Below are 26346 nucleotides of genomic sequence, written 5' to 3'. Positions count from 1 at the left end.
CCTTAGTGTGAAAAATCCTATAGCAGTTACAGTTCTGACCAGTGTGTGTTAAAAGAAAAGTTCATAAACCAGTTTGGAGTGACTTAAAGTAAATTGTGACAGTTTGGGCACTGAGCCAGCCTTAGGAGTTAAAAGACAAAGTGTATTTTCAATTCAAATCCTATTTCCCTGATTAGTTTGTGATGGATTTTGTTTGTCCTCTGTTAATATCTGAGATGGATCCCCCTTGACTTCATGCCTGCTCTGGGTTGACACTCTGTGTGCTTCATCAACTGCAGGATTTGCATGAAAGGCTGGGCAAGCAGATGGAGGGTAAAGTTCTGGAGCCCGAGGCTCAGAGAGCAGATCCCAGGGAGGGCAGACAGATACCTGGCATCCCCCAGAGAGAGAGGACCATCATTGGAGGAAACAGCCAACAGGAGGTATGGCTCCTTTCTCTTGGTATTCTCGCTTTTATATCGAGAAGACTAATTTTGACAAAATTCAGAAGTGTTTATGCCTATAAGGAACATATGATAAAACTGGTTCTGTTGATAAAATTATGACAGTATAGTGTAACTGGAAATGTATTCGAGTGCGTACTGCCTTAAGGATGTAATTATACTTCTTGCAAAGAGAGGTAAAATCTGCATGTGCCTTCTGACCTGCTGGGTAAAGCACAAATAATTGCTTTAGAGAAGGTGCTGTAAATGTTCCAGTCAGGTATTAGGATTCTATGGCTACTGCTGTATTCAATGCATGAAAATAGGGACATTTTAATTCCGTTTTATTTGCAAAAGACCTTTATTTCTGTTTGCTCTACAGGCCTTCCCCACCCTGCAGGCTGTGCTCTCTGAACATGAGGAGCTGAACAAGGCTTTGAAAGCAGAGCAACAACTATATTCAAGCCTGGTCAGGTCTGTCAAAGAACCAGACAGGTAAATCCCACTCTTAATCAATTTCAGGATTTAGCATTGACAGTTTTTCTGGCTTAGATTTCTTTTCTCACAAATTAAGATTTTGTTTTGGTTTGGAACAAAGTAACATAAGGTAGATGCATTAGCTCTTCCATCAGGGGCAGTACCCAATACAAAAAGTGGACTGGAGCACCTAATGTGTTTCTTGTACAGATTTCACTAGTTTTTCAACAAGAGTTAGAATTATGCCTCATATTATAATGTACGTATAATGCCTTCATTTACATTGATTTAGAAGAGGAAAACAACTCACCCTTCATTTCCCTTTGCAAAAGCCTTGAGATCTCTCACAGGCTTACAGAAAAAATAAATAAGTGTCATTAGCATATACCTTACTGCACTTGGAGAACAAATTACTCTATAGATTTGTCTCTTTAAGTATCTAGCGTACTCATAGTCTCATACTCAGGCTCATTTCACATATTTGCAGATAAACTGATTCCATACTTGATAGATTTTATTTAATTTTCTGAATGTTTAAACTTTGCACTATACTGTTAGAGCAACTATAAAAGCATATCACATCCGTATATTACGTTTTGAGAAGTTGTATATGGATCACTGTCATGCCGTATAAATTCAAAACCCTCCTTTATGTGATCTTTCCGTTTTCATTTTGAGCCACTGCAAATTGTTGAAAGCCATTATCCCAGTTTGTCTCAACGTGAGTGTCTGTGTCTGCACTGCTGTGGCGCAGCGCCCAGCGCCTCCACAACTTGCAGATGGAGCTCGCGGCTGTCCAGCTCCTGCGGCAGCAGCTGGAAGAGGGCATCAGGGGGAACGAGGAGCTCCGGGAGGACCTGGAGAAAGAACTCCATCAGGCCAAGAGAGGAGAAGGTGGGGAAGACGGGGAAGCGCGGGTTTAATTTTTAACAACTAGAGAAAACTGGCGTGTGTTAACCTGAGCCTTCTGCGATATGGCACAGTGTGGAAGGTACTTTTCATTTAACGCGCAGAGCTCTTCATGTGTTCCACTGTCTGCTTAAAGGTTTTCCTGCTTGAAACAGACGCGTTCACTGGCTATTCTTCTAACTCCGTTGATTCAAGTTCAAATTTCAAGTCAAGTCAAGAGATATGGGTTTCCATTCAATGAAAGTTTGCTTGCAAGACGTTTAAGCAGAGATTCAATCACTGTCATTAATAACCATAAGTCAATAAAATGTTATTCTATCCAGAGTGACTTCTACAGATTACAAGGGGCTAGGGGGTGATCTGTTCATCGACACTTTGTTGCTGTACAGGACTTTATCAAAGCATCTCAGTTTTACAAATGGATTGAGTAAATTTTTCAAGATACCATATGGCCACTACTTTGGCAAGGAAATTTACAAGAAGCAAATCCTTTGCTGGTATTGAACCACAGGACCACACCGAAATAATTGAGAGAAGATAAATTGCTGTTTGTTTAAATAGTGATTACTTTGAGCTTGTATATGGTTCTTTTTTACAATATTCAGGTAGTTTTTGTAGTAAAATATTTACTGAGCTCTTAAGAGTTGCATATGGAAATGTGCGTATTTTAACTGTAAACCTCGTTTAAGCTGCTGTGAAGCCATAGTGAAATGTGATGTTTGCTTCATGAATTAACCAGCTTGCAGTCACCCATTTTTATTTGTGAACCATTTCTGTCTGCCGTGTACGAGCTTGTGCTGTTTGATTTGTGTTTTCATGTGGGCAGAAGAAAATAATGTGCTGTTTTGTTGTATATGTCATTGTATATATTTTGTCTGCAAAAACTAGTCTTTACTGAAGCCTGTAAATAATAATTCTTCTGCTTGATCTTGCATCACTTCTTTTCGCTTGTATGTGAATTAACTTTGGAGGTGAAATAAAAATGCCAGTGCATGTGTGTGTGTGTGACTCCTTTGCAGCTAACATTTTCCTCCTGTCTTGTTTATAACCTGTCATCTCCTTTCATCTCTCATTGATGCAAATCAAAAGCCCTGGTTATCTGTAAAGTGGGTAATCCTCTACCTACAGTATGTCTGCTTTGCATGCTCGCTGTAATCGCTATAAACTTTCGTATGACCTTTACTTATTTGCCAATGCCTATCACACATCATTATGGAGAGATCTCTTCATTGGTAATGGTTTTTGACATTTTAAATAAACACTTTAGTTTTTGTAGTTTAATTTGGATTTTGGATCTACATGTAATTAGTTGATCTAAATTTATGATCTAGTAAATTATAGTTATTTATAAGATTGATGCTGTTTTCCTATGAGAAAGCCTTGCCTATATATAATATCATTAAGTTATATTCCAGTATTTTCTCCATTCGAGAACAGTAACGAAAGAATACTTCTGAAAAGGTCTTATGCACATGTCTGAAGGTTAATATCATGTGATTCAGTAATCCCACAAGCAAGGCAAATGTCTCAATGGCTTCAGTACCTACAAAACACAGGGTATATCCTGAAGCAGTAGCTGCCAGACAAGACTATAACAAATCCATTGTGCTAATAAGAGTTAATCCTTAAACACACATCTGTTTTACACTCAGTAAATGAAATCCTGAAACTGGAGTTAGCTGTTGAAGACGAAATCTGAAAATAGTTCAGGAAATCACACTAGAAGCTGGTACCTAAAATACCACCCAAGTATTTTTATTCAAAATGAATGTTCTTAAAACAACTGGATTGTTACCGAAGATACAGTATATTCCTTATTTGGAAAATCTTATTAAACTGAGTATTTTAATGTCACTGGTTTAATGGCCATTGAAATAATTACTTTTGTTTCATTTAACACATTTTTCATAAGAAGGGACGATAGGCTACATACATTTGATAAAGTTGGTATCATGCAATTACTTTTTCTGGCAATTAACTCTTGTTTTCAAGCTTGGAAGGCCAGTCCTTGAATTCCAGTATTAAACACTTCACTATTGTGCTCCTAAAATACTTTACACGGATATTTTAGATACTAGGTTTTACTTAATGTTTTTACAAAAACGCTTGGAATACGCAGCCAGCACTTCAGATGAGGAAAATGGAGTTTCATGAGTATTCTCCGAGGATTAAATCCTTGTTGCAGAACTCGCATGGCCATATGTTTTCTTAAGATCAGCCACGGGTGTCTCACGTTTTGGGTTTAAAACTCCCTTGTTCAATTTATGATGATCATCAACCCTTCACTCACTGATAATCACAGGCTCCTGGCTTTTGCCATCTTGTCCATATTCATGATTGTTTTGCCTTTGTTGTGAAACACCAGTAACTATGGAAATCTATGGCAAGTTGTTCAACTGTACTTATAACGGGTGGGGGGGGAGGCTGATTGTGTATCTTCTGTACTGAAGGCAGACTAACAAGACAGCTGTGCTCAAAGTACATTTGAGCAACATAAGCCAGAATGCATGAGAATTCCCATTTAGACTTTCTTTTGTTAGTGTTGCAAAGCTCATTATAATGTGGGTTCTTACCAATTAGAGCCTCAGTTCGATATCAAAGAAGTGAAAATGCCTTTAAATGTGCATGAGTGGAGCAGGTGTTGGGTATACGCTGGTGAGCCGTACGGTGAGCTGCTGATGTAAGCACAGGGGCTGAGTGCTGATCTGCGTGCTTCTGTCCACAGGGACTGAAGGTCCGGCGATCCTGGTTGATCCGAAAGAAATGGAGGCAATGCGGCACCAGCTGGAGGACGCACAGCGGTGGAACGCTTCGCTCCAGGCGCGCCTGGGAGAAATCCAGGGCCGAGGAGGAGGAGTGGGAGGCACGAATGACACTGGTGAGCCGTCTGCTTATGTTACACTGACTCCAAAACTGGAGGCTTAAAAATCGTTTGTGTTCGGCAACTGTACATTAGACTCCCATTTAAATGAGTGAGTTGTTAAGCTTATTATCTAATTTATTGCTTAAACGTTTAGAAGGGAGATTGGCAGCTAATTTAAGAATGTTAGATGTATCATGTGTTTTCTTGTATCCATTGAAACTAGCCTCCCTTTCTATATAATCTGGATATAAAGTGATCTATAAAAGTACTTCTTTCAAAACAATAACAAGTGACACCTGAAAATATATGTATTTCTTGCTATATATATCTAATAGTATAGCTTTTTTAACATTGAATTTTATTTTGAAGCTGACACCATCAGCTTCATTGGTGACCAGACTTCCTACATGAGCATATGTGTGGGAGAGGGAGAGGAGTTTGACAATCTCTCGATGCCAGAACTGAGGAGGAAGGTGGGTCGTCTTCAGGGTTTTGTTAGTTAATTTCATAGGAGCATTCGGGTTAGACAGTGTGAAGGTGAAGGTACAGTACCTGTCTTTAAATGTGAAAGAGCAGCTACACTGTACTTACTATCACACCATTCACAGATCGCAGTTTACATCTGACTCTATCTGAATAATTCACCCACCAGTAAATGATTCAGTCTGTCAATATAGAAGTCTAGGTGTGCACTCAAAACATTTATTTTATGTAGTGCTGTGTCGTGCTTAACACCAAGGCTGGAGTGTTGCCAAACTTTTTGACATCGGTATACATTTTCATTGGTTAATCTGCCTTCTGGAAGTGTTAAAAATAAGGGTTGTGGTTAGATTTACTGCACAACATAGCTAACGACAAAGATAATTGGCCTAACTACCAGTTGTGTACGTTATCTTGATATATGTATATATTCTTACATGAGTCATTGAGTCAAACATGAAGGTACAAAGGAAGGTTTGTGCTTGGATAAAAGTGTATTTATGCTACACAGCCTTGACTGTCTATAGTAATTAAACAACTGACAGGCCAGGGCAGCAACTTTTCACAGTGGTTAGCACTCTGAACTCATAACTGGAAGATAGTGGATTGTAATCCCAGGCGAGCAAAGACCAAGATACCCAGATTGCTCCAGTGATATGCTCGGCTGTATAAATGAGTGCAGATGTAAATCTCTTTGGCTAAAACTCTAAACCAATAAATTAATAATAACATTGTTAACAGATAATAATATCATGTATCTGTCTCAGGTCAGCGAGCTCTTTAATTACATTAAAGAACTGCAAGCAATTAATGCTGAGCTTCAGAAGAGAACCTCGTTAGCTGAGAATCCTGCCATGGCCAGCACTGAGAAGGGCAAACAAGACATCTTGACCTTATCTTCAGAGAACAAGGTGGCCACCTTATGATTTTAATTATATTTTTCCCTTTAATGATTAAAGTTCTCTTTCTAACTGGCTTTTTAACTCTTGAAACTTCAGTTCATTACTCTTCATTCTATTTTTAGTTTTTTGGTTGAGCTGTTGAGTTATCCATTTTACATTAAGGGCATACCATTCTGCTTTGATTGTGATGTCTATGGATTTCATTCCATTGTTACTTTTTTCACAAAGCCATTTGTGTCACCCCCCCCATTCCATTACTTCTAGCAACTGGAAAAGAGGCTGGAGGAAGCTGTGAAAACCAATAAGGATCTTCATGATCAGTTGAACAGGGAGAGTCAAAGAGCTGCTCAGAAAAAGGTATGGTTAGACGAAAAGACGCAGAATTAAAATTTACATTTAAAAAGCTTTTTTCTATTCAGGTACATTCTGTATTTGCACTCAAATTGGCACTTTAAATTGCCAAACAGAAAGCTATGTAGAGCCACTCCTAACACTCCTTTTCTTTATAACTATGAATTTATTTCCGAAATCTCGCCCTGTAGGGTAAATGTCAGTTAAGACATCAAAGCGTACAAGTTTCGCCAGAGAAGGAGGAATCTTTCCCAGTGGACAACAGGACTGAACAAGAAGGATGTTCTGGTAAATGTGAGAACAGTGAAACAGCAGCTCACTCAACTGTCAATGGGAGTGAAAAGTCTGAGTTAGTACTGGAAGGTTCAAATGCACTTGAATCCATATCCCAGACCCAGGCAAATGGAAATACAGACAACCTTGTGTCTGATGGCAAGCAACAGGATCAGGAAAGAGAAATGGCATTGCTAAGATCACTGTTGAGAGAAAGCAGGACATCTTCAGTTCTTCAGCTAAGGTAAGCTTTGGTAACAAGCTAAGAAATTCTGCAGCAGCATGTCCTGACCATTAGGTATTAGCTTGTCATTTTTCAGAGCATAAACTTTCCGTTAGGTTTAGTAATTAAGGAAATGATGCTATCTAAACACAGAATACACAGAAATAGATGGTCCAACAAGTCTAATTGTTGAGAATAGATGTCAGAAAGGAACATTTCTTTTAATGCATTTTTTTAAATACACAAGTATAAATTGCAGGGTGCACCTTTATAAATATAATAGATCTTGTATTAGTTAGCAATCTTTGCTTAGCATAACATAATCTACTAATGCTTTCAAACATTTTATAGAAACGTGGTATCGTGTTTTTTCAGAGATGAACTCCTAGGACTGCGGGCAGAGAATGCTAACCTTAGAGGACTCCTTAAGGAAGAAAAGTCTGCAGAATCCAAAGAAAGCAGTGACGGGGCAGGAGATGGTGAGAGCATAAAAGACCTGCAGAAAGTAATTGAAAGATTAAGAGCTGAAGTGAAGAGTTCTCGAAAGATCATTAAGCTCCTGAAGGAACAGCTAGAGCTCAATTCATCCATGGATGGCGAAACCAGCTTCAATCCTGAACTCATCGTGAGCATGGCTAGAGAGATTGAGCGCCTGAAAACTGAGTACGAAGCTTCTAAGAAGAGAGCAGAGGACCTAGAGACGACTCTAGCCGAGCTCGAGGCTCAGCAACAGAAAGCCTCAGAGCAAAATGAGAACCACTCTGGCCTAACAAATATGTCAGCCGGCACATTTCCAAACCAATCAACAATTAGACGAGCTAGACATGCAGCATCAGGGTCCAAGGTGAGTTTCAGCGTTTTTGAAGGTTTTGTTAATAAAAAGGGAAGAACTTGAATGGAAAAAGGAAAGATGTGATTTAGCACCAGAAGAACAAGTGTTTTAGCCAGTGTTTTCTTCTTCTTTTTTTAGACATTTACAGGTCCTTGTCAACTTTTCAGTTCATAATATGAAAAATCATTCATACTGAATATAATCAGATTTAACTATGTTAATCTGTAACCAAACAAATATCTCACCATGTCAACAGTGTTTAACTTCTGTCCAGAGAATTTTTGTGCTTTAGGTGGTTAAAAGATTGTGTTACATTTTTTTTTTACGCTACAGATTGGTTCAAAATCACGCCTACCAGTTCCCATCAAGCCATCAAAGTCAACTGTGAATAGTAAAATTACTGTCAATCTGAGCACAGACCTGGATGTTCACCCACAAATGGACTCTTCTCTTCTGGAGGAGAAAAGCCAGGTTTGCAAACAAACAGATCAACATCCGATTACCTCAGATTCCCCCAGGTCCACCCCAGCAGATCAGAATGCTGACAGAACCACAGAGAAACAGGATGAAGACTTGTTACAGCAGATAGCAAAACTTCAGGATGAACTTCAGGAGAAAAAACAACTAATAACAGAACTTGAGCAAAAGCTACAATCTGCAAAACCTACCACCTTGACCAGCCCGGGCATACATGGGAACCTCCGGGAAGTAGCTCAGCTGCAGAATGTACTTCGGGAGAAGGATAAACTTAACAAAGACCTGGAAGAAAAACTACACCAGGCGGAAGAGACCATCCTGTCTCTAAATACTTACATGTCCAATGATGTACCTGTAGGCAACCATAACACTGATGTGAAGCTTCATCATCTAATTTATGAGCTTCAGACAGCCCTGCAAGAAAAAGACCAACTGAACAAACAGCTTAAAGAGTGCCTGCACGCTGCAGAGTCTACCATAACTTCTCTCACAGCCACTGACTCAGAAGGCAAAGCGAGAGATGTGGAGTTTCACCAGCAGCTGGAGGAACTTCAGAAAGATCTTCAAGTAAAGGAGCAACAGCTTCAGCAGTACTTATGCTCTCCAGACTCTAACGTAGCGTCTCACACCGAAACCAGCTTGGGTGACAAAAGCAGGGACAAAGGAATGCCTGATGCTAAACTTCACAAACAGGTAGAAGAGCTTCAGCTTCATGACAAAGAACTACTGAATAAAAGCCTTGAGGAGGCCCTGTGTACTGTGGAGTCTACTATAGTGACCTTCACCACAACTAACTTGGATGACAGAGCCAAGGAAATTGGGGTGCCTGATGCTCAACTTCAGCAGCAAGTCGTAAGGCTTCAAGAAATGCTTCAAGAAAAGAATAAACAATATGAGCAGCTCCAGGAAAATATGCACCTATTGGCATCATCTAGTAGTTCAGCTACTCATCAGAATGACAGTGAGGACCTTCACAAGCATATCAGTGATCTCCAGAAAACTATTTGGGAGAAGGATCAGGCTAACTCAGAGTTACAGGAAAGATTGTGCGCCATGGAGCTGGCCTTTGGACAATGGAATGCTGATAGAACCATAGCAGGTGAAAACCTTGGAACGGACCTCCACACACAAGTGGGGCATCTTCAAAATGCCCTTGAGGAGCAGAAGCAGCTTAACAAGGAACTGAAGGAGCAGTGGAGCGCAGCAGAGTCAAACATGGTGCGGGCTGATAAGCATGCAAGTGTCCAAAGGCAAGCAGACAAGCTTCAGAAGACCCTGAAAGAACAACTACAGGCTCAGAAAGCACTGGAGGAGAAGTTAAAAACTGCAGAGACGACCATTTCACGGCTCAGAACAAAATCTAAAGCACGAGGTGCATCTCATCATGGTAAGCAAACAAGAAAGGTTAAACTCTAGGTTTTATCATATAGTCAGAGGTTAAATCTCTGCTTCCAAGAGAGGAGTAAATCTGAATCCTTTAATAATTGTATAGATTCTGACAGGTAATTCTTCATACACCAGTTGCAAAAATGTATTAGAAGTCATTTTCACTTTGCATTCCCTTAAACACAGAGCAGTCTGTACGTATTTGGACAGTGGCACAGTTTTTGTTGTTTTGGCTCTGTACTCCAGCACATTGGATTTGAAATGAAACAGTGACTTTTGAGGTTAAGGTGCAGAATGTCAGGTTTAATTCGAGGGTATTTGCGTCTATACTGGGTGAACCAATCACATGAAACAAATCATTGTTTCATTTCAAATCCAATGTGCTAGACTGCAGAGCCAAAACAACAAAAATTGTGTCACTGTCCAAATACTTACAGACTGCACTGGATGATAAAAAGGGAGCTGTGTCACCATTCAGCTTCAAAGAAACATATATAGGTTAATTCCATGCTCTACTTGTTCCTTAACAATATAATATCCAATTCTTCTTGTCAGTATGACTTATGTATTATCAGGAAAAAGAATAAATTAGTTTTACAATTCTGTAAATCAAAATATCACCAGGCTTCAAAAGAGAAGGAGAATGCTTTTATATTCTTCAGTGAGATTGTAGGAATGAGAACAGCATTTCCCATTAAGTACGCTTATCTTATTACAAATTCCAAATCTGAGACGGAATGAACATGATGTGCATGCCAAACAGAATTTAGGTGCAGTGAACATTATGGCCTAAAAATGTCTACATGATTGACAAAACTGAAAAAAGAGAATTAACAGTGATCTGTGAAATGTTGCTCTGCTTTTATGTGGAGTATTTTCTGTATTTCTTCAATCCTGGCCCATGGTCACCATCACGTAAATCTGAAAGACAGTGAGTGATGCTTTCGGGGCATTTACAGTACTTTAATCATCAAACTAATTTGCTTGAGCTAAAGTGAAATGAAAAGCATGTTGCCAAGTTTTGACCCTGGCAGCGATGGACAGTGACATGCAGTCCCTTGTGCTGCGCCCTGCTAACCTCGGTGTGTTGTCCGTAGCCGGGTCTTCTTTGGAACAGGATGACAAAGAGATTCAGGTGGACTTGCAGGACTTCGGTTACGAAACAAGTGGAAAGAGTGAGAACGAAGTGGATAGGGAAGAAAACGGTAGTCCAGGTAGAAAGCATGCCTGCTGAGTCTTGACTAATCACTGTGTGGAAACCGCACGAGCATGCTGGGTGGCAGTATGGTGTGCAGAGTCTGAATAATTAACCGTGTGTGTAATTTGGGATTGTAAACCCTGGGCAACTACGTGACTTTGGGCAGGGTACTGGTTGGGGTGCTTTATAAGACCATGACCTACTAACATTAACATCCTGAAATGTGGCATGTTAATTCTGAAGTCCATTATTCCCGCAGTGTTCCATGTCTTTTCTCGCATGCTTGATGTGTTTGAATTGCCTTGGTTTCCTCTTTCTTTTTCCTTTTGCTTATCCTTTCTTCGGTAATACCCACTTTGCGGGTATTGTCCACTGCCTGCTGAAAGCCATAGGCTGATTATTGTAAATGTTACATGTCTGTGATTAAGATGTGTTTATGATTAGGATATTGTTACTTTTGTTTTTTATGTGGATTTCGTATTCTTACAGTAAATACATTTGTTTCTTGTTTGGTGTCCAACAGTAGCATTCATTAATCACCGATTTACAGGTTTTTCAGCAGTGTGTTGTTTTTTTGTCTTTACTTACCTTTTATTGCAGTTATGTTAATGTTTTTTCTTAAATAAGCTCTTAAAAATCAGTACTTTTAAGTTAAAGTTTAGAAATTTGCAGTGCTGCAAATGTTACACTCATCAGTAGGATTGTAAAGTGACATTAGGCATTGGTGTTCAACACTGAATGAAAAGCCCTGAACCATGTCCTTTTCTTTTTCTGTTGGGTTGTGCTTTGTAGACCATGATAATCAGCTCAAGCAGCATGCCAGCGAATCCAGTATCCCATCCTTGGTCAAGCAGATTCATGGAAATTTCTTCTCCATGGAAAACCTAGAGACTAACTCTACCACCTCCTATCCAAGCTCTCCCACTCTGAGCTCTCCAAAAGCAAGCATGAAGAGCCTGCACATATACGATGACTATGGCCTAACAGATGATGCAGAACAGCTGAGGCAGCAGGTTATGGAGCTGAAGGTACAGCTGGAAAATTACCAGAAGGTGGTTCATCACCTGCAGAGCCTTCTCCGTAGGAACTCCCTGTCTAGTGATCTCCTGACTGTTGGCTCTGACTCACACCACACCATCACCAGAGAGCTTCAGGAAGCACAGGATGGGGATCACGAAGAATTGCAGAAGGATAGCCAACAGTTGTCTTCTGGAGTCTTCAGCAGAGAAAACAGCCAAAATCAGAGCTTCCCTTTGAGCCAGGATGAGGAGGAAAAGCAGATGTTAAAAGACCAGATAACCAACCTCAACATTGAGCTGGATAAAGAGAAGATGTTCAACAAGAACCTAGCAGACCAGCTTCAGCAGATTCAGTTAAGGACCAGAGCAGCGTCTCCTGGCAGGTGATGATAAAAATGCCTCCATATTTATCCATAACCCCTGTAGACTGCACTTGTGGAATTCACACTTCCACGTGACCTTTCTTCCAAAACCATGTTCTTCAAGGCTAATTATCAGAGATAATTTTTTATAGAGGTTGTACATTCTTGAGAGTACTTATCGACAAAGGAAGATAACTTTGGGTAGGATTTTATCAAGCATTCTTTTGGAGCTCATCACCAGGATGGGTAGCGCAATACAGGCAATTAACCTCAAAGAGCTTAGATTCAGGTCATCATTTTGCATTGCAATAGATAGGTCTGTTAATAAAAATGTGTCCTTGCATTCTCTGCCTAATCGAATGGGAATTTTTCCATATAGTGGTCCAGTGGAATTCTATGCCACCTTAGCTTTCAAGTCAGTTGAAATTGTACTTAAGAAAGCAGACAAATGTCACTTTTTTTAGTCCTGATGAAAATGTGATTTGAAAACTACCTCAGAATATGCTGGCATTAATAGTGGTTGGCTTAAGCATGAAGAATGTGAGCTATTTTGGAAGGCACTGGGGATAGACACGCAGGAGCTCTCTAGCATTTTTCCTCCCTCTGTGCCAAATGAGACCGTGCTACCCATGATTCCCCTGGCTGTGCCCACAGGTTTGACTCGCTGGTCCAATCACAGGCGAGAGAACTGTCGCACCTGCGGCAGCAGATCAAAGAGAGCCGTAGCCTGGGAGCCCTACAGCGCCACCAGCTGCAGGACCTCGGCAAGGCCTTCGAGGAGCTGCTGCAGGCCAGCGAGGTGGACTACTACGTGGGTGAAGTTTTCCGCGAGCAGCTGGATAAAAGCCTGACTGTGCTGGAAAAGCTGGAGGACAGGCTGGAAAATGGTGAGTCGGGAAACCCTTCATCATCAGGAAGTGACTTGCGTCTCACTTTACAATGGAAAAGCCAATGAGAGTTGAGAAACATCTCCAGATGAATTTTGCTTACTCAGTTGTATAGTAAACGTACTGCTGATGGCAGGGGATCAAAGAAAAGGGCAAACTGTTGATTATATGGAATTAAGTAATGTCACTAACAGTGTTCTTGCTGTGAGTATTGCTGTAATAAAAAATGCACAAGCTCAACATAGGAGTGGAGCAATGGTATAAAGTGCAGTTAATGCTGAAGGACAGCATTCACGTGAATCTTGTATCTTTCAGGAGATGCATATGGAGAAAACGAAGAGGGTGCTCTCCTGGAACTTGCTCAAAGGTAATGCATCCATTATGAGAGTCGCTTCTCATAATTGTAGTCCACATTGTAATTCCACATTGTAAATTGCTTTACAAACCCCCGTATTGTAAGTGTAGGATTTAATTTATTTTTTTTAACTGTGAGTTTTCCACAATGTTGGCTATGGCAGCTGATGCCAAATGATGCCAACAGTGATCCTGTGGTGGGAGCCAGGGGATGAGATAACCAAAGGGCATAAGAAACTCCTGCCAGACTGCCAGTGGAATGTCTGTGCAATGATCTGAGCATTATTAAAAGTCGTCTTGAGAACTGTATGATTAATTTGATCACTCACCTGCTTGCTTATGTATTTGTTCTCTGTCACGTAAGGGTATACAAGATTAAATGAACATGTCCAAGAACTTGATCTCCAATCAATTACATTAAAGTGATTACATTAAAGTGCATGCATGCCCCTGTTATCTGCAGCTCATGTGTTTTCTATATTTCCTTTGCCTTTGAAATACTGTGTCAACCCACAGGCAGTCCCTCTCTTTGTTGCTGGCTAGTCCTGATAGCCTACAGCGTGAGATAACTTACCTCCAAAAACAGCTAAAGAGCGAGAGGCAGGAGCTGCAGAAGCAGTTGAAAGTTCTTGCGCGTCAGAATCAGAACTTAGCTGATGCCACAAAAGAGCAGCTTGATCTGTAAGTGGTGTGAGCACTGAGATAAAGGCATGTTTCTGATGTATCTTATTTCTCTCCTTCCAGCATAATGGTTTTTCATTTGAATGCCCTGATATTGGAGGTGTCTGTGATGTGTACTGGGTTTTGTAAACCTTCAGTATGCTTTTTTGGGGGTTAAGTCATAAAACTATTGGCACATTTCAGACACAAGCAAGATCTTCATCAAATTATAAATTAAACTGTCCTCACCGAAACTCTCTTAACTGGGAGGTTTGTGATAGGGGAACAAATGAGATTGTGGCGTCTGTATACTCTGATGTGCTTCAGAATTTAAAAGGAGGGGGGGACTTTAAGGAGGGACCTGCTGATCAATATTAAAATGATAACCGAATATTTAATTCAAAAGAAAATACGTCTTGATTTTGAAGATATTCCACTGCCTCGTGTCTGACATGTTCTGTTTCTAGTGTTGTTAATTAATGGCCTCTTCTACTACTGGCCAAAGGTGCAGTAGTAAAATGTCGTGCTCTGAATAAAACAAAGTGAGAGTGCGCTGTAAGAGCCCACAACCGACCTGACGGTTCTGTGGTTGCGGGTCTATCCAGACTGACAAGGGAGGTGCAGGACAAGAACCTGACGATTCAGCGGCTTCAGCAGCAGATCAGAAGCCAGTCGCTGGAACTGAGCAGCAGCCACCCCAGCTCTGATTCCGACGCCTCCGACCGGATCTCCCCGAGGACCCGGAATTCACGCGAGCGTCTGCGACCCGAACACAAGTGCAGCCAAACATCGAAAGGTCAGATATTCACAGAGATCATTTCTTCAGGAAGCCTCTATTTTAGTGTGCCATAATTAGAATGTGGAAAGGTACTGTTTACAACCGTCACTGTGACGAGCTGAAAACCATCAATGCTGAATGTTACATTCAAGGCACCGAGATACAAATACCGCTGTTTTTTTCCAACAGAATCTTTCGGTCCACCTGACAGAGTTCAGAAGGTCTTCAGCCCTCGGGCCTCAAACACCGACATTTCAGGTATGTTAGAAGCCTGTGCACTTTTTGTCTCATGGCCCTACTTAAATACCATTCCCTTTGTGATTGTGCACAGCAAATCTTGCATTTATTGTGTTGCTGTTTTTTGTGATTGGAATTTTACTTGAATTATAAATCCATTTTTAGTTCTGTTTTCTAATAGGAGCAGTTTCACGTTAAAGATAATTCCTTGTGAAATATTTTAGATGTTGCAGGAAGACATTTGCAGGTGTAATTTGAAACATTTGGACTCCTCTGGTACTCTTTTCCCCTTCTGTTTTGTCACGTACTGTACAACCAGAAACCAGAAACATTCGGTACATGTATATTATTTAACATCCAATAGGCTGTTCTGTATAAACTCTGAAATGTTTCATGTAGTGCTGCTCACAATTCTGCTCACAGGCTTAGTAATGGCATTCTGGCCCAGTTTTCTGAAAGCAATCGGTACGTTTAACAAAAATAAACAAGAACTGAGGGCAGGACTAGTATAAGGTTTCCACAGGCACTTTAAAATACATTATTCATTACAGGTATCCTATTTAATTCGGAAACTATCTCCTTCAAGGAGAGACAATGGCCTCTTTTATGGAAATAGCTCTGCAATGACATGTGAGAGGTTTCTGCTCCACTGTTTATCTGCCCTTGATAGTTCACTAGTGCTGAGCTGAGAAAGCAGTTGGATCAGAAATGGATCTATATGAGGGAAAGGCTATGAGTAATTTTATTTCGCGTGGACGATGGAAAAAAATATTTAAGGCTATGAAAGGGGAAATCAAAGGTATTTTGCATGTGTGTTTAGTAATGGTTTATGAAATGAGCATAATACTGGTTTTTAGTAGCATTCTTTGTCATCAGGGCTGTTTCAGATGCCTGTTTTTATTGCATGTATAATAAAGGTCCAGTAGACTTTAGAAACAATATGATGAACAAAATGTATTTTGAAGCCTTATGTTTTGAAAGCAGCATTTCACTTTTAGAAGATGGGGATTTTTTATTATTTTGAATGTTGTTGAATTTAAAAACTGAAGATCAGAAGTCGTGGACAGTCCATTATCTCTTCTTCAGAATTCAAAGTTGGACTTTCTTGATCTTCTTTTTTCTGCTATTATGTAACTTTGTAATTCTCATACAGAGAGAACTTTGACATTTGGCTAAATTTATCTGTGATGATGTGCTCCAGTAGAGTATGCACTCTTGATCAAGGGCATCTGTTAGATCTTTGCATCAGCTAAGGCAAGCTCAGATCACTGTGAATGAATTTGTCATTGCTCTTATTTGTCTGTGATTCTTTCTATTCATCTATCAATATCTGTATACAATGCATGCCCCAAAGTCACTGATAATGGAACTGTGTAAAGTGCCTTTATGGGCATAAATAAGTGACCTGCTTTCACAGAGCATGGCTTTTCAAATTCATTTTCCATATCAAGCGATTAATCTTACCAACAGTCTCCAAAATGGAGCTTAAAGGAGCTGCAGCCAGCATTTCAATCTTTCTTTTGCAGATAAGCCTTATATTGGCAAGAAAAAAATTGAAATAAATTTAAAAAAATCTTGAGAACTAAGCTTGAAAAGCAGGACAATCCTGTGATGTAAAACCTGTCCTTACTGGTATTTTTGGGGTTATTTTAGCTGAAATAAAAGTGCCTAATGGAGTACACACAGAAGAAGCTACATATCCACCCAGTGGCTTAGTTAGGAAGTCTTCTGTTGCAGGTAAGTGATTCTTTTGTGCAGAGATCAAGCCTGATTGTGGATAAGTGGCATTTGAGGGAGTCTTTGAGTGCATCAGATATGTACAGACATATTTCTGGATGTGTAACTAGAAAACATTGCGAGCAGTCAGCGTTGAGGTATGCCAATGATCTTGATTTTATATAATGGTCATTACCCATATCTTAATGATAATCCAGAAATAAGATTCAATCCATTTGACATATGAAGCTACATGGGCGCATTTCAGTGAACAATGCGTATGGGCTAGAGTTTTCGTTTAATGCTATTAAAATACCTTTGCAGGGGATGACGTTGGAAAGCAGAGCTTCTCTCAGCCTGTTCTCAACCCTGAGGAGCCTGAGATCCAGACTGACAGTGCCCTAGCGCAAAGCAAACACCTCCAGGAGCTCCAGAGGGAGAACATCCTGCTGCTGGATAAGCTGAAAAGCAGCGAGCAGCTGAACGATACCCTGCGCAGCGAGCTGGACCTTCACCGCTCCATCCTGGCCGATAGAGAGGAAGCTGGGAGAGAGAGAGAGCTTTCTCCCACAGCCCTGGACAAGACGGCAACATCTCACCTGGAAAAGGAATCACGGCCAGAAGGAAGAAATGAGGCATCGGGGCTGATGAATGCAGGTACCCTTCAGATAGGACTGCTTTTAAGTGCCTTTGGAATTTTTTTGAATGTACTAAATCAGTAATGGTGTTTGAATACAGATCAGGATGTGTCTTGTAGTAGAGGCAACAGTGGTTTGAATCTGGACTAGTTTATTTGCAGAATGGCTTGTTACTCTACATGCAGCAGTGAAAGGCAATTCTAATTATTTCCTTCAGTGTGAGTTTTATTTAAAAAACACAACAGTTCACTTACAAATATGTTGGGTTCATTTCTAATTCTGCCCACTTTGTTTTCATCTGGGGCCTTCCAAACATCTTCAGCTGTAATTAATCAAAAGGGCACCCTATCATTTGTCGATACATTTAAAGAAACCTTTTGAAGTAGAAGGATCTTCTTTACATTTGTAATGTTAAGTCCTTCCATCCTTCCCATCAGATCTCTTAGCTGAGCACCTTCAGGAAATCCGGAGTTTGCGACGGCGTCTGGAGGAGTCCATCAAAACCAACGATCGCTTGAGAGAGCAGCTGGAGAGAAAACTGGCCGAGGTGGAACGAGACCCAGGTTGTTCTTTTATCTTTTCGTTGAAGAAAACCTGCCACAATTTAGATAACACACTGTACATATAATTACAATTTCCCTTCCAGTTGCAAGTTGCAGCTGGGGATATGTTGCCATATAGGGAGTGGGGCTACATGAGAAAGAGCTCTTAATGTTGTCGTGTCTTTTCCAGCTGGCTTCGAAATCTGTACACGTTGAACACCTTAGAGTTTGTCTGCTGTCTTTTAGCTTTGGGTGATGATCTTTGAAGCATTTGCTGCCCTTAAGGATAAAGGGAGTTATTGTGGTTGCCAGTTTAAAGGTTGTATAGATAATCCTGTGTATACTGTCTTTCAGGTTCCAGAGTATCACTTTGTTTGATACTTTGTAAACCACGTATCACTTTGATTACTGCTGATCATAAAGTTTTTTAATTTAAACGAAGAGGGAGAAAAAAGCCATGATCATATTTTTTTTTAGTGAGATGTACAGTATAAAGTGCTGTGTTTGTGTTTTCTTGAGTGTGATTTTGCATTCATGCGATTCACAGTGCAGTGGTCCTGTTTTGTAGGGAGTGCATATCAAACCGTTCATTTTTCATTTGATCTGCTGTTACAGGACCAAAGCAGTGCTGTTATTTTCTCCAGCAGTTTTCCTTCAATGCAAATCATTTAGAAACATAACTGACATGGAATCTGTTTCACATTTTAGCCTCTACAAACATTTTCATCCATGGGACAGAAGAACAAGGCCAGTTGGAGAAGGAGATCCGCTTCTTGTGGGGGCAGAACCAGGCTCTGAAGGAGCAGCTGAATCTCGGGTCCCGAGGTACTGTACAGCCCCACCAAGTGCTCCACACCTGGCAACCCTCAGCAGGCAATGACCTCTGGCACCTTAATGTGGGGCCCACAGCAGAGCATATTAGTTAGGCAGTTAGTTGCTTTGAGACTTTAAGTATCTGCCAGAAGCATTCTCTAATCATTTCCTTTACAAAGCAAACACCATCTTGACTTCATGTACTGCAGTTAAACAGGCTGAAAGTCGTAAGCCAGCCGTTAGGAGGATAAGCCTTCCCTCCAATGGATATAGTCCAAGAAATCCTATTATAAGGCGTCTGGTTTGAATGTTGTAAGATCTGACTGGTCTGTTTTCAGCTTTAATCATATGGGACACTCTCAGACTCAACAGTGACCTTCCAAGATCCCAGCTATGCTTTATCCCTTTTATCGACTGTAGCCAAGTGAAAAAATAGTGACTGTAGGGTAAACTCCCAGGCGTTGTCTTGTCCTCCTTACCTGGTTATTTCTGTTTTTGTTGCTCGGCGTCCTGGTTGCTGGTAAACAGATAAGCAGAAGGAAAACGAAAAGCTGAGAGAGTCCCTTGCCAAGAGAAATGCCAAGCTGGAATACCTGCGGAACGAGTACGAGCTGATGCAGAAGGACAACAGCAGCCTGCGGACCCGGCTCGGCCACACGGTGGAGGAGAACAACCGCTTCAAGGACACGCTCCTCTTAAACCGAGATAAGATCAACGGGTAAGACATGTCCCGGCTGGAGCTGAGTGCCAGCATGATTACAGTGCTTTTCCAGTGCCAGACATGTTCTGCTTATTAATAAAATACACCGCAATTCGTATATCCAAACATTACAGTAATGCAACAGTACATTTCTCAAATGAACAAGAATATAACTGAATACAAAACTGCACTATATCAAGAAAAGAGGAGTTCAAGGTCTAACCACTAGAGGGAAAGAAGAATTATACTGATATACAATGTATAAAATAGAATATTGAAATATTGTAGATGTTTTGTAACAATGTTGTAGATATTGTTCACTTATGTTTATACAGATTATGAACAAATGACAAAACATACTGATTGGTAACGTCGTTTGGCGATTAGTGTATTAGATTACAGACTGAAAATGGACAGAAATTAACACATTTATTACTGCATAATTGTCCAAATATAAAGATAAACCTTTGTCACAACAGCGTGGCATTCTTTCTTGATTGCAATGTGGATAATATTGCATAAAGCTTTGATGAGTAACTGCAGACTGAATCTAGACGTAATTACTGTGGTTAACACTCGAGGTGTTCTCTAACTCCACCTTGAGCTCCTGCATTTCTGAAAATCACTTCAGCTTGGAATATTTTGACAAGACTCAGTACCTACAGGTAGAACCTGATCGGAAATTATTTGGACATTTTCTTTAAATGGCTCAAGCTCAGGCTGTAGTGTTTCCACAGCCCCCAGTGTTCATGAGCTCTCCTGGCTGTTTCACAGGTTGCAGTGTGAAGTGAATGCACTGCAGCAGCAGCTCGCCGATAGCCAGCACCTCTTAAAATCCCTGCATGTGGAGCTACAGGTCTATGAGCAGCTCAAGGCAGACCGTGACAAAAACACAGGTATGCGCCGATAGGATCACGTCTTTCCACAGCAAATTTGTTTCTTCAGTTCGCCTTCTGTTGGATGCAGCCTCTTTGTTTTTGAGCCGCTGCGATTTTCATGCAATTTGCACGAAAGTTGAATAAACAATAAAGTAGTACTGAAATGTCCTTATTCAAAATATCAGTACAAAACGGTGAATCCCAAATCAAGTACGATTTCACTGACTGGATTTTATTTTATTGAACTCCATTTCGATTTTAAGGTTTATGAATATTTGGTTTCTCGCAATCTATTTACTGCAGTAAAAAATCAGGTGGAGCTGGGGTTTTTTTTCCCACAGCTCAGCTCTTGCCCTCAGGCTAGTCTGGGCTATCTTACTGGGTCAGTTTGTTCCAGCTCAGGGAGCTGCAGCATGAGTGTAATTTCTGTGCAGTGTGTCAGACCACATGAAAAACATGTCTGTCTCCGCTTATTCAGAGGAAAGCATACTTTATATTGCACCTTTGTCTTGCGAGTTAATGATGTTCATGTTTCTTTAAAAGAAAGCTTTAGAAGTAAGCTTAATTATTGAAGAGATAAGAGAGACATCTGGGGAATGAGATAATAATATCATTTCTTGTTTTTGTATTTTTGCAAACTATGCAGTCTAGTGGCTTGACGTTAGCTTTGTGCCCAAATATATAAAGATGCTGCCTGTCTTTGGTCAGTAAGATAAAGGGCATTTATTTGGTAAGCTGGCTGTACACCCAGAATGTGAAAAGAACTAACTGTTGTCTAGTCTGCAACTTAGATATAATTAATTGGCAGGTGTTGCTGTCTTATCATTTGTTTAGAATGTGTCATAGTAACTGGTTTTGTTTTAAGGTATAAAGAACCATCTTCAGCTACTTTTTTTTTAAGTCTGGTGGTTGCAAGCCAGACTTCCATATGCATATGTAATAAAGAGACTTCTGCATCACAGACACCTGCACTTTGTCATTTGTATGACACAACATTATTGTATGAAAAACAATTCAGACTACATGATCTAGTTGGGAAGAGACATTCTGCTTTAAGTATCTGTTGGCTTTCTAAAATATTCAAAAAAGTATTTTTTCTAAGAAGTCATTATTTTTGTCTGGCCAGTGTTACAGATACAGTAAGTACTGTATCTGTAATAGTGTCAAGGTTATGGATTTATGCTTTCATCTTAGATATTTTTAAGCATTGTTAATGTTTAAAATGTCCAACATGTGAGTGTATTCTCCTAAAGTTGTAATATTCAGAAAATATTGATAGCATAGTTTGGGGATTAGTGTATTAGATTACAGACTGAAAATGGACAGAAATTAACAAATTTATTACTGCATAATGTTGTGCTTTGTCCATTAATAAAACTGTTCTCTATATTTGAACTGTGAATAAGGATGTACTATTTTAATAATGCAAACAAAAAAAGGGAAGCTTTCTTATGGTTTATGAGTTTCCATGGTTTGCAATTAGACATTTAGTGGTATTAGTAAAAAGGGCAAGATATCAATATTTTCCATTTTATTTCTCGTGCAGGCTCATAATCATGTAAGCCATTATTTCATCATAAGCCTGGTTCAGATCATTAGTTTTAAATGAAGTAGTTCCAAGTAGGGAGCTGTGTCAGCGTGCGTAGGCTGCAAAGGAACAAGTAAACGTTTATTCCATGCTGAAAAGAGAAGAAAAGAAACAGTCGCACCCGAAGAAGGCTCCACAGCCGAAACGTTGTGTTTCTTTTCATCTCTTTTCAGCATGGGATAAATCTTTACGTGTTCCTTATTAGTTTTACATATTTGGGTTGTAACATCAATGTAATCGACTGTTTCTGTTAAGTTGATAATGATCTTGTTGTTTTATAATAGTTTAATTGAAATATACAGTACACGTATTCCATTATATATACATTTAATACTGTCAATGTTAAAGTTATATCCAGTGCTGTGAATTGTAGCAAATTAAGGAAATGTCATGAGTATAAGTACATCTCAAGCAAATTATTAAGCTTCTAAGATATATCTTCCTGTCTTTATGTACAGTATGTTGAGACTTGAGACTTGTATTTTCCTTGAGATTGCATTTGTGTACTAAAAACCTAAACTGTGATCATCTGTAGTTTCAGATGCAGCTGTGGGGCAAACCCCAGACACACCTGTCCACAGTCCGGGGCCCCTGGACCTGAGTGAGCTCCTGTCTGAAATTCGCCATCTGAGAATCCAACTGGAGAGGAGCATCCAGACTAACAACGCCCTGCGCCAGAAACTGGAGGAGCAGCTTCTGAGGGGGCCAAGCAAAGCAGAAGGATCGCCATCAACCATCAATATCAATTACCTCCTGTCGGGAGAGCACAGGCACTCAACACTCAGCAACAGTGGAGGTACGGATCACTGCTGTAGATGTTCCCTGTTCCTCCTAGGACAGGGGTGGACAACTGTAGTCCCAGAGAGCCATGCCATCTTCCTCCAATGGATCTCAGTTTATTAATGGATAATAAGCCTGCTGTTAGTGCATTAATAAAACTATTTTAATGAAACAAGGTTCCTTCTGCAAATAGCCCTCCGGTTAGGTTCAGGCTATAGTAAGGATTAAGGTCTTATTACTAATTGCAGATATAAAAGTACGCATACAAATAGTAGAGATTAGTTATTATTACATCTGTTGTTCTTTTAATACTTTATAAATTCTGTTTATATAACATTTATAATGGCAACTGCAATCTCTAAAGTGCCACATACAACACGTAGCTATGTAGAATACAGTCCCTGTGGGTCACATACAACAAACTCTTATACACACACGAAAAGTGGAGATATAAAGAGGATTCCGAGAAAGAAACAGATATACTTTATTTGAAAACAGCTGAGCAGGGAAAACTGGTTTATGTTCGGATCCCATTAGGATGGCTGCCAGTATTATACTCTATGTGTCCATTTTTTTATATAAATATTTCAGTGTTTAAAGCCTGCTCCGGAGTTCCCCGGAGCTATACAAATCATAAAGGGAAGTCTTTTTTTGTGTTTTAGATAATGCTGCAAAATCGCCAACAAATGACAATTGTGAACATTTCCCACATCCGTCTTTCCACGGGTCAGCAAAATCGGGCCGAACTCCAACGGGCAAGGACGTTTCCAATGTCTTGCAGGGTGTGTTGTACGGATACATTTTTTTTTTCCAGCACCGTTTTAGCTCTTTGTATAACTGCTAATCTGTTTTAGCTACTTTGAAATGACTTGCATTGGGGGAATAAGATGCTACAGTACATTTACAAGGAATACTGGCTTTTGTGTTAAAAATAGTCCATTTAAAAGGTCAGTAACTGAGAACGGGCATTTTGTAAAGAATGTCCAAGATGGGCCTCGTCAGAGGTTTGCAAAAAAGCTTTCTGTTGGATTTCAGAGATCAACAAGCGCATGAAAAGCGACCTGGACTGTGCTTCCCAGTGTAGCAGCAGCTCTGCAGACAGTGCGTCTCCCACCCCCTCTCGACTGGTCCCAGGCCACCGCCTGTGGGCCAACAAGAACGGCCGCCACGTACTGGGCCTCATAGAGGACTACAATGCTCTGCGAAAGCAGATTTCAGAGGGGAAGATGCTGACCCACGGAATGGACAAGCACCTGCAGGAGTGCTTCCACGCTCTTTCTCAGCAAGCCTCGGAATCGAAGGTAGGTCCACTTTGGCCGAGCACAGGAACCAGCTTTTACCTCCACCCATGCCCTGACGAAAGGGGAATCCTGCACGTGAGACGACACAACTGAGCAGAGAGCTCGCAGCACTGCAGGCAGGCAGGCATTTACTGAGACAAAACTCTGGGCTTGTAAACTAGGACCTCACCACAGTCAGTTTAATTCCAGATGCTTTATTGGCATGACCAATGAGTAAAACCAGTGTTGCCAAAGCAAAACAAATACATTTAACTTAAAACAAAAATCTACAGACATTTACAATAAAGACACAATCATAAGATATGTACATATAAACATATACAGTAGAGCATCACTGGTAGACAGGCTCACTGTTCCTCAGGCTGCGACAGGAGGTCACACACTAGGCTGCCAGTTCAACTGAGTTCCCCCGTCCCTATCCCAGTAGGATTGGGATTTGTTGTAATTCTGGGTAATCAGGGTCTGTTTCTTTTTGCTGTGACTTATGTTGGTCAAATTTTCGGCTCGTGCGTGTCTCACAGTCCCTTATGCTTAATGATATTTAAGTAAAGGAATGCAAAAATGAAATTCATTCCTTAGTGTTTTTATGGTTTTGTATTGTATTGTATTTATTGTATTTATGGTTTTGTTTGTATTTATTGTCTAAAGAAATAGTTATTTATCAGGAAGCATTGAGGTTTTAGGTTTTCACTCTGCATCCCATGGGGAAACGTGTGCTCAGGGCTAAAGGCTTTTATTTACAATTTTTATCATACAGCAAACAATACACCGAATAGGAGCACGAGGCCAGGATAAATAAGTACTCAAACTTGCCTGGCACTTTTTTCAGGTACTGGATCAACGGTTTTTAAAAGGCTTCTCAACCAACGTCAACACAATGCAGCAGATTCTAGAGGAAGCCAGTCGTTTACTAAAGCTTTTATGGAGAATTTCCCTTCCTACAAATACACCTGTCAACAGCAGTCAGAGCCATCAGGTACAAGAATTTCATATTCTGTGATGTACCCTGCATGTGGGAAAACTGTGGTCAGCGTAGTTCTTGTGACCACATTTACAAGGACTAACTAAAAATGAGAATGCAACCACAATACATTTTTCTTTTGCCCAATTAGGGTGAAATGTTGAAGAACGAAATCACAAGACTGAGGAGCAAGTTATCGCAACAAGAGAGACTGCTTACGGGCACTGTTAAACGTCTGCACACCACCAACCAGCTGAAAGAGGGAATGGAGAAAGTCATCATCAGTCAATGTAAGCTATGGAACACGAGCTGCTTTCTCATCTGAGACACTGCATTGATCTGTTCTGAAATGCCATATAAAATATATGTGTACAGTGTTGCAGAATGTATGTTGTTGTGTTGTGCATTTATTTTCTTTCGGTTCGTGTGGAAAGATATCATTTAAAAGATTTTCAACTTTTTAATTTTTTATCTTATTACATCTGCTGTGTATTTTTTAGTATACACATTTCTCCTCTTCCTCACAAAACCAATATAACAGAGACAGTTTCTTTAGTGAACATGTGTGATAGAGTAGTCAGGAGGAATGCCCGTTCCGGTTGATTTATTGATGCAAGTTTTTTTTTTTAAAAAGCATCATTGTTGCTTGATGTTTTGTTAGAGAAATACATTTTTAACCTTTCTGGAGCGTATAGGTTGGCTGGCATAGCTGATGTTTTAAAGCTGAAATACTCAAAAACAGAACCTTAGATGTTCATTTTTTTCTTGCAGTGTCTCTGACCCATGGTGTACTGAAGAAAGCTAGAGGCAACTTAGAGGTGAGTTACAATAAAACTAAACTTTTAGATTTATCGTTTGATACTTTTTTGTAATTTTCTCTGTCAATTTAAGAAACCTTGATGTGCTCATGTGTGACAGACATACATATTAAAGGAATATTTTAATTTACTCTTGTAAGCAAAAAAAAGTAAGCAAATTGCATAAAGGTATTAGTCTTCTAGAACTATCTTTTAATAATTTTAATATTTCTGTGGAAACCAAATAATAATGGATAGATACCTCTGAATTTTCATTTTAACAAAATACTCAAAGATGAAGGCAACACATTTTTCCTGTTTAGTGACGTATCAGCTCTTTCATTCAGTCTTTCAAATTCTTTCGGGAATTTACTCCCAGATGAAGACACACTTTAGCTCCCCAGGAAACGTTTGCTTCAAGTTACTCATCTTTTTTACACTCTTTATATTCCAATGTCTCGGACTTCCTCCTATTAATAGTGCATTGGCTTTCCTAATCCCATACCCTACCAATCTAACCCCTTTCAGCCTCTTTACTCTAA

General features: G+C 40.0%; 1 protein-coding gene across 8 annotated transcripts in view; it reads left to right on the top strand.

Moving 5' to 3' along the window:
• Positions 1–26346, top strand: part of cdk5rap2 (CDK5 regulatory subunit associated protein 2) — a 49754-nt gene that overhangs the window by 21835 nt on the left and 1573 nt on the right. For 4 of the 8 annotated variants that reach the window (XM_088615526.1, XM_088615530.1, XM_088615529.1 and 1 more), the window contains 29 exons: positions 279–422; positions 805–917; positions 1654–1793; positions 4534–4686; positions 5041–5144; positions 5919–6062; positions 6318–6410; positions 6596–6921; positions 7276–7744; positions 8066–9596; positions 10693–10809; positions 11586–12195; positions 12829–13061; positions 13377–13428; positions 13932–14096; positions 14681–14871; positions 15043–15111; positions 16744–16827; positions 17131–17463; positions 17882–18007; positions 18695–18811; positions 19328–19517; positions 20274–20395; positions 22501–22761; positions 23408–23527; positions 23781–24046; positions 24876–25022; positions 25159–25297; positions 25779–25825. In XM_088615526.1, the coding sequence (XP_088471652.1) occupies positions 279–422; positions 805–917; positions 1654–1793; positions 4534–4686; positions 5041–5144; positions 5919–6062; positions 6318–6410; positions 6596–6921; positions 7276–7744; positions 8066–9596; positions 10693–10809; positions 11586–12195; positions 12829–13061; positions 13377–13428; positions 13932–14096; positions 14681–14871; positions 15043–15111; positions 16744–16827; positions 17131–17463; positions 17882–18007; positions 18695–18811; positions 19328–19517; positions 20274–20395; positions 22501–22761; positions 23408–23527; positions 23781–24046; positions 24876–25022; positions 25159–25297; positions 25779–25825 (6606 nt within the window). The remainder of the gene's footprint in view (positions 1–278; positions 423–804; positions 918–1653; positions 1794–4533; positions 4687–5040; positions 5145–5918; positions 6063–6317; positions 6411–6595; positions 6922–7275; positions 7745–8065; positions 9597–10692; positions 10810–11585; positions 12196–12828; positions 13062–13376; positions 13429–13931; positions 14097–14680; positions 14872–15042; positions 15112–16743; positions 16828–17130; positions 17464–17881; positions 18008–18694; positions 18812–19327; positions 19518–20273; positions 20396–22500; positions 22762–23407; positions 23528–23780; positions 24047–24875; positions 25023–25158; positions 25298–25778; positions 25826–26346) is intronic. The other 4 variants (XM_088615525.1, XM_088615528.1, XM_088615523.1 and 1 more) reach the window with 4 other exon arrangements.

Source organism: Lepisosteus platostomus, chromosome 21 (genome assembly GCF_059453375.1).
Source record: "Lepisosteus platostomus isolate fLepPlt1 chromosome 21, fLepPlt1.hap1, whole genome shotgun sequence".
Lineage (NCBI taxonomy): Eukaryota > Metazoa > Chordata > Actinopteri > Semionotiformes > Lepisosteidae > Lepisosteus > Lepisosteus platostomus.
This window is presented reverse-complemented; position numbering and strand designations above follow the sequence as displayed.